This window comes from Mycetomoellerius zeteki, unplaced genomic scaffold (genome assembly GCF_001594055.1).
Source record: "Mycetomoellerius zeteki isolate Tzet28-1 unplaced genomic scaffold, Tzet1.0 scaffold93, whole genome shotgun sequence".
NCBI classification, from domain to species: domain Eukaryota; kingdom Metazoa; phylum Arthropoda; class Insecta; order Hymenoptera; family Formicidae; genus Mycetomoellerius; species Mycetomoellerius zeteki.
The window spans coordinates 21,782-33,251 of NW_017257968.1; the positions used below are offsets into that span (position 1 = coordinate 21,782).

The 11,470-nt window shown below is 34.7% G+C and overlaps 2 protein-coding genes across 3 annotated transcripts; one reads left to right on the forward strand and one right to left on the reverse strand.

Moving 5' to 3' along the window:
• The first annotated feature begins 4,792 nt into the window (after positions 1-4,792).
• Positions 4,793-5,924, forward strand: ND-B12 (NADH dehydrogenase [ubiquinone] 1 beta subcomplex subunit 3). 2 transcript variants are annotated; one of them, XM_018460220.1, is made up of 3 exons: positions 4,793-4,904; positions 5,330-5,684; positions 5,843-5,919. In XM_018460220.1, the coding sequence occupies exon 2, from the start codon at positions 5,330-5,332 to the stop codon at positions 5,651-5,653; it is 324 nt and encodes a 107-aa protein (XP_018315722.1). In that variant the 5' UTR covers positions 4,793-4,904; the 3' UTR covers positions 5,654-5,684; positions 5,843-5,919. The 2 variants fall into 2 exon arrangements, 1 of the variants encoding a protein (XP_018315722.1); XR_001936980.1 differs by having other exon boundaries at positions 4,794-4,904; positions 5,330-5,707; positions 5,843-5,924.
• Positions 5,735-10,663, reverse strand: LOC108730494 (meckelin). Its single transcript, XM_018460221.1, has 13 exons — positions 10,459-10,663; positions 10,221-10,382; positions 9,584-9,885; positions 8,997-9,191; positions 8,586-8,837; positions 8,361-8,515; positions 8,130-8,295; positions 7,768-8,052; positions 7,063-7,521; positions 6,720-6,988; positions 6,481-6,661; positions 6,110-6,317; positions 5,735-6,026 (listed from the first exon to the last, which is right to left on the reverse strand). The coding sequence occupies exons 1-13, from the start codon at positions 10,661-10,663 to the stop codon at positions 5,803-5,805; spliced, it is 3,063 nt and encodes a 1,020-aa protein (XP_018315723.1). The 3' UTR covers positions 5,735-5,802.
• Between the last annotated feature and the right edge of the window lie 807 nt (positions 10,664-11,470).

The following is an 11,470-nucleotide window of genomic DNA, read 5'->3' on the forward strand; positions in this document are numbered from 1 at the left end:
CATTTTGTTTTATATTTACAGAGTCTTTTATTATTTATTATTTTTATATACGCGGTCGAAATGAAGCGTTATAATCATGATTATTTCAATTATAATATCTTTATTAAATGTTCTTTATTACATAACTGGCTCTTAGCCCTTCAATTATTCTATTTTGTTTTATACACTTACAGTCTTATTATTATTTATTAAATTAAAAAATTCGCAATGGTTTAACAAGTGTAGAATAAAATAAAAAACAATATTGCTTTTGTTGTTATTAACAAAACGTCTAGACCACAACCACAATGCTTTCATCAAGCAGGAAATATATCATAAAATTATTAAAACATATGAGCTTTATTCTATATTAAGAAAAAGTGAGAACAAACCTATTAATAGAAGAAAACGAAAATATTGGGTCAGTCGAATATTTACTATTGAACGATGGTTAGCACAAGGAGCAAGCAATAATCTCGTTAATGAACTGGAGCAACAAGATCGTGAATTCGTGAATCGTGAAAGATATTCACTGTCTTCTTTTTTATTTCAACTTCTTCTTCTTTGAGTTTAAATGACTCAGGTTCTCGTTGACGAGGTAAACGCAGCTAGTCGTACAAGGCACAATTGAAACCGGTAACGCTTTCCAAAAAATGATGCAACACTCGACGCAATCTTGTGATTCTACGCATATCACATCTCGAGGGCTGCCATATGACACTATTTCTTTAGACCAAGCGATTTTACTTAAATTCGGCGCGTATTACGCTACAATAATGGATTCGGCAGAACGGCGTCGTATCGAAAATAGCGGAACGTCCGCGATTGGTCAGGTTTTCGATACGCGCGATACGCTCCATGGGACTGCATCCTGCGGCCCTACGCACAATGGAGGAAATATTAGGAACAGGAATAGATATTAAGATTTCAACCTATCAGAAACCGTGTATTCCGATGTAACTGGTATTTGTTAGGTTAAAATCTTAATATCTATTCCTGTTCCTAATATTTCCTCTATTGTGCGCAGGGCCTAACTGGCTGGAACCCGGAACAGCAGAACACCGGAATACGGCCGAAACCATGGTGTAAGAAGAGAAGGTGAACCAACCGGCGATGCACAGAAACGCATCTTTTTAACCAATCAGAAAACTGCCCAAAATGTTAAAAGTCAAGATGGCTGTTTCCATGATGCGCGAATAGGTTAGATCTTTCTGTCGACAGTTACCTTAGCGAGCAGTCGAGCACGCAGAAAAAGTTTTTATTATTCAAAGAGTTTATCATATAACGATTTAAACGAGTAGGTCAACGATAATATAAAAGTATGGTCGGTTGTGCCGGGTACCAGGCCTCTGTGCGCACATAAATCGTTTTCTTCCTTTCTCAAATCGTTTATCAGGGTAGGAAGATCAGTATCCGCAAATCCATGTACTGACCTATCAAAAGCAATGTTATTAATTATCTCTTTCATCTTGTAAAGCCCAGTGTCCACGATGCTAGAAATCCGTCCGAGATCTCGGATGAAGAAAGAATTGACCAATCGCATTGATCATGTGACTAAATTATTTAAATGTGATTGGTTAATTCTTTCTCTCTCCGAGATCTCGGACCAATTTCTAGCATCGTGGACACAAGGCTTAAGACACGCTTAAATTACCTTCCATGGATATAAAAGCCATAATAATTATGTGCCAATATGAACACACTGATGTTCGCGATCGAGCATAGATCTGCGAACTTCTGCAGTCTGTTTCTAATGTATCTCTCGTAAAACGTAAAACGGATCAACCATTGTGAGAGATATATAAATATGTACATGAAGGTGCAAATCGCGAATTGCAGCGTAAAATTGTTCTCCGTTTCGGATGATGTATTCGAGATGGTCGATTCCGGTATCGCTAACATCCACGATTCCAAATCGAATATCTAAAACGATGTAATTATTCAAATTTTATTGTGTTGTGGATGAAATTAGATTTCTTTTTTTTGTGTCAGCTGACCTGCAGGAAACAGAGTGTAAATCGATTGCAATGCTACATTTATCCTTCTTCTGGTTTGCAATTTGCATCACTCGTTTGCGATTAAGTAGATTCTCCAAATGCTGATTGGAAAATCGTGTACCTAACTGCGTTCGGTTGTCTCCTGCAAAGGCACGATCGAACAAATGGAAGAAAAATTCGGCGTGTATTTTTCAATCAAAGAAGAGTTGAACATTTCATTGGGGCTCGTGTTCTTGTTCGTCCTATGCGATCTTCTTCGTTTGGACGCGATGATGTCCGATATTATTCTCGAAGATTTACCCTCACCCTTTGGAAATCTGTTGGAATACAATTTCTGTAAAGAAGTACGCGGGGAGTCGTACTTCGGTTGATCGTGTATCGTCCTCTGTTGATTCCCAGTCGATGAAAAACACGCTCAAATCCCAATGCTGATAGACGAACCCTATTATTTCTGCAATCTAAATGAAAGAAACAAAAATGTTGGGTGCTAAATTTTATGGGTCCTGCCCTAGATAGTCGAGAGGTTCAAGTTTGAACCGTAGCTGAGATGTTTTTCTCAATAAATTCTTTGCAGTATGCTATTAGTATTGTTAAATTAATGATCAATAACTTGTAAATTTCATCAAGTTTTATGTAGTAAATTGGAATCGTTGACATATTTCTCTTAATTAATTTTAGATAAAACGTCACGTTGCTTTACTTTAAAACTAAATGCTATGGTAATGTTTGTTCGGATTTCTTCATTATCTTCGTTGGGAAGAAGAACTATGTTGCAGTAAAGTGCAAACATTGTGATAAGACGTACAGACAGTCTCCAAAAATTGTATGACTGTTACATTTATACCATAAACAAAATATTTGATGAAAAAGAAAAATTAAGGTGGGAAAATGACAACCACTCGATATGAATACATTTCAATAAAACGGATTTATATTTCGCAAATCAGATTACGCATTGAAGATTGAGATTGAAGATTGAAATTTGACCAATGAGGGCAAAGGAATTTTAGCTCTTATTGTTTTGATTGGTCAAATTTCAATCTTTCAATCTTCAATCTCAATCTTTAATACCTAGTCCGATTCCGGCCTAATTGGAGTCGTCGAGTGGCTTGCTGCTCGGTGCGATGGACTCGTGATCTGTAGATCCAGGTTCGATCCCACCTGCGTCCATATACGCGTTTAGGAAGCCGAAAATGGCTCCTCCAACTATATCAATTAATAATATATCTCAATAATATACAAAATTAATATAATTTTCGGAAAACACATGTTCTGCAATGTTTGTTTATGACATTTACTATTTCTTGAAAATGCTTATTTCTTAGATGGAGCTTTAATTCTGTTGTATACACGTGATGAGTTTCATAATCGCAAAATGTACATTATGCGACTTCATCTAAGAAATAAGCATTTTCAAGAAATAGTAACTGACCTATAAATAACATTGCAGAACATGTGTTATCCGAAAATTATATTAATTTTGTATATCATTTCGATATATTATTAATTGATATAATTGGAGGAGTCATTTTCGGCTTCCTAAACGAAAAATCGCGTATATGGACGCAGATGAGATCGAACCCGGATCTACAGATCACGAGTCCATCGCACCGAGCAGCAAGCCACTCGACGACCCCAATTAGGCCGGAATCAGACTAGGCATTAAAGATTGAGATTGAAGATTGAAAGATTGAAATTTGACCAATCAAAACAATAGGAGCTAAAATTCCTTTGCCCTCATTAGTCAAATTTCAATCTTCAATCTCAATCTTCAATGCGTAGTCTGATTCCGGCCTTAAGGGTGCCACATGCGGCGTAACCTGCGTAAGCGTACCCCTGCGTATTCTAGTAATTTACTAGAATACGTTATTTTTTATTTACTAGAATACGCCATTCTGAAAGCCGGCATTCACATTGGGCGTATTTTGCGGAAGATTAGAGAAATGCGGAACTAATGCAACCAATTGCTGATTAGAATTTCTGTTGTACACTCCAACAGAAATGCTAAACAAATTTACGATTGGTTTTCGTAACCTACGCAACTCGAAAAGTACGCCTCATGGGGAACCGGTACTTTCTATCGCGTACATACAATACGCGTTTGTACAAATTTAGAAGAAGAAATAGTGAAAGGACCCAGCCACAATATCCACATTTGTGCTGAAAAGGTCCAAGCATGCAATGTGGACATAATGTATTAAAATGAAGAAAAAAGTTAGAGGAAAAGCATATTTATAAGCATGAAAAAATTAATTAACACTTAAAATGCATTTAAAACGAGATAAATATACATTATAGTCATTTGAGAAAGAGAAAGCAAACATTTTATGTAAAAGATGCAAGCAACATTCTATTGTTAGATAACTTAACCTTACAATTTTGTGAAAAATGGATTGGATATGACAGAACGCTTAGCTTTAATAATAAATTCGTTATTATTTCTTAACCTACCCTGATTTGATCTTTATCCATTTTTGGGTGCTTTGCAATTGGAAAATTTTATTATTGCAAGACTTTAATGAATGCAATATGATGCAATACAAATTTAAATAGTGTACTTAAATAAAGTTAACAAATATTACTGTTTCGGTGAAACAATTATTTTTTTATTTATGTATTTATTTCCCGGAACACGTCATTTTCGGGTCTTTCACGCACTGTGTGCACAGGACGAAAGACATGCGGGATAGAAAAATGCCGAAGAGCGCTAATTGGCTGTTCGAATCACGCATCCTCCGTCCCGCATGCTGATTCCCATATCGTGTGATTTCACCCTTACGATTTCGACTAAAATTTTTGTACGTATGATGGTCTTTACATCTACAGTTCTGGGATTTAAAATCAGCTGGTTACTCCAAATTGTCCAAAATCCAAAGGAGATAAATTACATAATTTCAATTTAACGAATATCAACCACGTTCTCACAGTGTACGTAACAATAAATATTTTTTTATAATAATGTCGAAATGTTTTCTACACTTTCATAGTTTAGGGCCAATAATTTCTTTGGACATATATTTAATCTTAGGTAGACAAAAATTAACCTCTACTATAACTGAAAACATGTAATTAGAGAAATAATTTATGATCATTGAACAGCATATATTGTTGTAAAAATTGCTACTATGAAAACCGTGCAATTAAAAACGTAATGTATTATTATTGAACGGCATAATGTTATAAAAAGTATCACATGAATGTTAGAATTTTTGTATTGACATACAACATAAAGTAAATGTTTAGGACGATTATTACTGACTGGTAAATAACAAAGAAATAATAACCAATTAGTAATTATTCTTAAAATGCATATATATTATACTAAGAAAAAATATGTTATTTATTTTCTACAGATGGGAGGTCACGATGCACATCATCATGGTCCACCATATAAAATACCCAACCATGATATTTTTAAAGTGGAAGATGTACCAGCATTGAAACGTGTTCAAGAAGAATTAGCCAAGAAAGGATTGAAGGATCCTTGGCTGAGAAATCAAGTATGGCGCTACAAAACAAGTGCATCGCCTTATATGCGCGCATTAATATGTATAACGAGAGGTTGGAGAATTGCTATACCAGCATTCCTCATAACTATCGCTGTTGAACAATATTTTGGGATCGATTACTCGGGACATGGACATCATGAGGATAAGCATGGAAATGGTCATCATTAGTGTTCACTTTAGATTAATGTGGTACAAGGAAGTAAGAAGTAGTAGAGTGTAAAGGTATCTAAATAAGCTACAAAAATAAATTATGAAAGTAATAACTATAATGTATTAGTTAATGTTTGTTTAATTAATTATTGTTTATTTTATCATGGTTACATTAGGAATCTCTTGTCCAATAATGATTTGTTGCAGAGATTTCTCTTAACGTTGCATTTAATGATCATTAAGAATAATTGAGATATGATAACCGTCGCTATACAAGCGAAAATATAAGAATTATACAATGCCAAAAAGAAGGCAAACACAGTGATTTCAAATGTCGCTAATAACCATTCGTTTCCATGAAGCACTACTTTGTTGAAGGAATAATTATTATCTGCAAAAATAAAATTATATTCATTAAAACGACAATATCTGCATTAAATTTTATCATTAAAAATCTTTATAATTTTCTAGTACCAATATAAAAAACAGATTTGTCTTTGGCATCTACAAAAAGAACATCCCATAATTTTTCTAATATGTGCTGCTCTTTGATTATATAATCTTCATTTTCCAAACAATGATCCAGAAATTGCGTTAGAAAGAGCCTAATTTTTGACCTGGTTTCAGATAATTGTTTCCAATTTCTAGGTGTGTCGCTTGCTTTTAAAATTCCCACGCTTCCCTGTGCAAAATGTATTACAAACTGTATAATAATTATTTTTAGATTGCATAGTAGTCTTACTTTAAAAAAGTATAATAATATTAAGGTTTTCTCTTTTGCAGGCATGAAAATAAATGAAGTGTTGTTAACAGTGGTGCTCTTCCACGAACAATCTCTTACATACATTATTCTTTTGCCTCATGAGTTCATCATATAACGATTTAAACGAGTAGGTCAACGATAATATAAAAGTTTGGTCGGTTGTGCCGGGTACCAGGCCTCTGTGCGCACATAAATCGTCTTCTTCCTTTCTCAAATCGTTTATCAGGGTAGGAAGATCAGTATCCGCAAATCCATGTACTGATCTATCAAAAGCAATATTATTAATTGTCTCTTTCATCTTGTAAGACACGCTTAAATTACCTTCCATGGATATAAAAGCCATAATAATTATGTGCCAATATGAACACACTGATGTTCGCGATCGAGCATAGATCTACGAACTTCTGCAGTCTGTTTCTAATGTATCTCTCGTAAAACGTAAAACGGATCAACCATTGTGAGAGATATATAAATATGTACATGAAGGTGCAAATCGCGAATTGCAGCGTAAAATTGTTCTCCGTTTCGGATGATGTATTCGAGATAATCGATTCCGGTATCGCTAACATCCACGATTCCAAATCGAATATCTAAAACGATGTAATTATTCAAATTTTATTGTGTTGTGGATGAAATTAGATTTCTTTTTTTTGTGTCAGCTGACCTGCAGGAAACATAGAGTGTAAATCGATTGCAATGCTACATTTATCCTTCTTCTGGTTTGCAATTTGCACCACTCGTTCGCGATGAAGTAGGTTCTCCAAACGCTGATTGGAAAATCATGTACATAACTGCGTTCGGTTGTCTCCTGCAAAGGCGCGATCGAACAAATGGAAGAAAAATCCGGCGTGTATTTTTCAATCGAAGAAGACTTGGACATTTCACTGGGGCTCGTGTTCTTGTTCGTCCTATGCAATCTTCTTCGCTTGGACGCGATGATGTCCGATGTTATTCTCGAAGATTTACCCTCACCCTTTGGAAATCTGTTGGAATACAATTTCTGTAAAGAAGTACGCGGAGAGTCGTACTTCGGTTGATCGTGTATCGTCCTCTGTTGTTCCCAGTCGATGAAAAACACGCTCAAATCCCAGTGCTGATAGACGAACCCTATCATTTCTGCAATCTAAATAAAAGACAAAAATGTTGGGTGCTAAATTTTATGGGTCCTGCCCTAAATAGTCGAGAGGTTCAAGTTCGAACCCTAGCTGAGATGTTTTTCTCAATAAATTCTTTGCAGTATGCTATTAGCATTGTTAAATTAATGATCAATTTAACTTGTAAATTTCATTAAGTTTTATGTAACAAATTAGAATCGTTGACATATTTCTGTTAATTAATTTTAGATAAAACATCACGTTGCTTTACTTACTTTAAAACTAAACGCTACGGTAATGTATGTTCTGATTTTTTCTTCACTATCTTCGTTGGGAAGAAGAACGTACGGTACAGTTTGGGCTTTATAAAAGACAAACAGATACACGCATGTACAGATGCACACAAATGTGATTGCATTTCCAACCACACCCATGCTGTAAATCAGGAACCACAATAAAACGGCTATACTAAGATTGCCGTTGTGATTACGTTTATAATAATTCCACGCCTTGACACTGGAAAATATTAATGCTATTCCCGTAAAAACTCCGATAGTTATCTAAAAAAAAAAATATATATATTTATATGTGTACTTAGTATTTAAAAGAAAAGTAAAACACTAATACGAATTTTTACCTGAACATCATAATCTATATCGTTATCTTTCAGAACAAATGCAACTTTGTAATTTATTATAACATCGGAATTATTAAGGAAATCTTGATATGTTAGCTCGTCGTACTCTACAATCAGAATGGGCGCGAAGATCTTGCCGTGATCTTTTCTATTCTGAACGTTTACGCTAAAAATAAAATTGACAATGATTGATCACAAAAGAATTTGTAACGAAAATTATGAGCGACTTACAAGATAGTCAAAGATTTCATATAACGAAGAACGGAAAGTTCTGATGCTTTTATGAATCTGCTGTGTATAAACATCGGTAACGCTTTGAAACCGCTTACATTGTCGACCAGAAAGAATTTTCGTACCAATTGCTGATGCGAAATTTCCTTAATATTCTACAAAGCAAGAAGATTCAATTATTATTTTATTACTGTATAAATTTTATCATTATTATTGAAATCTTACCTGATCTGGCGACTTAACAATCACAGGCAATGCGTGTATAAATGATTTATTGTCCTCTCTAAATGTTAAGTAAGGAGATAGCAATTCTACTTGTGCGTTGAGTAATTCAACAGCGGTGATTTTGCATTTTTTGCTGAAATTTACACCGAACCTTACATTTCTCAGAAATTGACAGGGTAGAGTCGGTCTACCGATGGACAAGAATTTGCCGTTCAATGCGAATCTTGCGACCGTAAAATTAAGGATGGTATTCTGAAAATATATATATATATACATTATTTCGTTTTTTCAATTGTATTCTAAAAATAAATATCAAAATCCAGCTGATAATTCAGCTGATATAATCATCTTATTATAATCATAACAACTTCTGTGATAATAATTCTCTAATTTTTCTACAATGTACCGTACATTATCCCCTTTTCTGAGACTATATCTCTCGGATATCCTCGTATCGTTCAGCACTGCCGCCGCGTCTTGTTTATTATAAAACAACCATACGGGTGCCATGGGCGTATGCATAAAAAACATGCAAGCTATACCGTCACTGTAAAGAGTCAGGGCGCATATGTTCGACAAATGCTCGCATGCCATTCTGTCTCTCTTCTGAAAGCCGTTAATCACAGAGTCTTTATGCGCTATGCAATTACTACGCATTTTAATGGCATTGTAATTACTAATTACCGCTATTATATTATACTATATTCCTTCATGTTTTTAAAGAAATCTAAGACCAGTATTCATAATCATAGTTCTTTTTCTTAAGATATCTGGAGTCGCCTTTGGATGTATTATATCTATTTTCATAATTTAATATTTATATTTTAAATAAATTATGTATACATAGGAAAGTTGTGTTTATATCCTTAATAAGTAATGTCTTAAGATATTAATGCGGCTTTATAATTGATTTATGATATATTAAGACTGTATTTAAGACGGTCTTAAATATAAGAAATTGACTATGGATACTGATCTAAGATCTTTGCACTTATCACCTTGCAAAGGTGCGTCGCGACTTGCAGTTCGCTTCTCAGATAATAACTGTCGACGTGTTCGCTGCGAAACTTCATCAGATACGTGCCTCTGATATCCGGCCAGTCGTTGACGTCGTCCTTGTGCAGACAATAATTTCTTAGTCTCACGTGTGTCGCACTCGGGCACACGCAATTAACGTGGCCGCTGTTCTCACGGCTGCCGCACGGCAAGCATTTGGAACAATCGGCAGATGGATACGTGCCCTGGATGCACGTTACGCAGAGCACAGCATCCAACAGTGCGCCATTTATATTTCGGTCCACTGCGAGCAAGAGCATAAAAAATGTATGCAATAATAGATTCCTGTATAATAAAATGAAGATCTATATAGAATATAGAATTAAATTTTTATATTTTATGTAGAATTATTATAGTTGAATAAACTACAGACATTATAATTACAATTAATAATTATAAAATAATTTATACAACTATATACATTAATTCTACATATATAAAATTTTTAATTATCAACTATATTATAGTAGTCACAACTATGTTTTTCCTCCTAGTATAGATGACGGTATCGAACGCGACATGTCAGCAAAGTGGCAAGCTAACGTCAAAGTATCAACTAAAAATATTCATTCAGATTACGTTTTACTTGATTTGAAGAGCATTTGCACGGTGCGTTCGGACTCAGGACGCAATCCTTTCCGTCAGCGGTCGCGGTCATGTTGGGGCCGCACGCGGCGCAAAGTGGATTGCCGTTCTCGAAACCGATCATTCCGCTTAACTCGTCGCACTGACATCGCAGACCTACGGGAAACACACACGTGGACAGTAGAACGGACGAAACAAATCATAAACAGCGAGCGAATAAAATCAAACCTACGGTCCACGGCCGGTACGAGATTCCGGCTGGCGTTGCATCGCGAGCAAGACAAGGAGATTGTATCGAAGTACTCATCGTATTTGCACGTATCCGGATCCCAGTACTCGAGCACTCCATTGTTCCCGTGGAATGCACTCGCGAGATTCGCGAAAATAATTGCAATCAACGTTAGGCGACGATCGTGGCCACCTCGGGCGCAATTCATATTTGTTGTGCCATCACGGCAAAGAAGTTGTCATGCCGACGAGCATCCGGCCACCCGGTACTTGTATTTTACAGCGATTCCAAAAGCCTGATTAAAATTATTTACTTTTAATAATAAAATAATTTATATTAATATTCTTTAATAATAAATTTAATTAATTAATTTTTTAATATGATTATTCTTGTTTAAAATAAAAAGAAACATATAATATTATATGACGTTATAACGTTTTACAAATTATTTGCGCTGTTCTCTAACTTTTAGAGTGAATGTCATTCTTTATGATTAAAAATTGAGTCATTTTTTTTCAAGATTTAATTTTCTTTCTTTTAAGTCTCCTTTTTTAAAAATATTTATAACAAAATCTTATATAATATTTTTAACATATTTAAAATGTTTAATAAAAATTTTGATATTCTAAATATATTTTTTAATTTAAGAAATTCTTACATATAACGCATAGATTTTATTATATCATTTTTTGTGTTAATTTAATTTTAAATAAAACGTTTTATACATTTAAATGATACTTTTTCAGTGTAACAATTTAAATAATAATTTAATATTCTATCTCTTTTCATATTTGACTTTAAAAGAATTTTACTTGTGATGCGCCAATAGCCACCTCTTAATAAATTTCTGGATCAGCCAACGAGAAAGTATTATCGCTATTATCAGAGTGTTTCAACTGCAAAGTCAATTGAACGAAACGAGATTTTGGCGAGCTTTTGAAGGAATTGGAACCACTATGCGTCGCGTCGGTTCTCCACACGTCTCCGTGGAACCACCGGGAGGCAGATAAGTAGG

Coding starts and splice junctions, on each gene's coding strand:
- ND-B12 (XM_018460220.1), top strand. CDS start 5,330: ATGGGAGGTCACGATGCACATCATCATGGTCCACCATATAAAATACCC.
- LOC108730494 (XM_018460221.1), bottom strand. CDS start 10,663: ATGAATTGCGCCCGAGGTGGCCACGATCGTCGCCTAACGTTGATTGCA. Junction 9,192..9,583: donor TCGCGACGCACCTTTGCAAG/GTGATAAGTGCA, acceptor AACGGCTTTCAG/AAGAGAGACAGAATGGCATG. Junction 7,522..7,767: donor CCGTAGCGTTTAGTTTTAAA/GTAAGTAAAGCA, acceptor TCTTTTATTTAG/ATTGCAGAAATGATAGGGTT.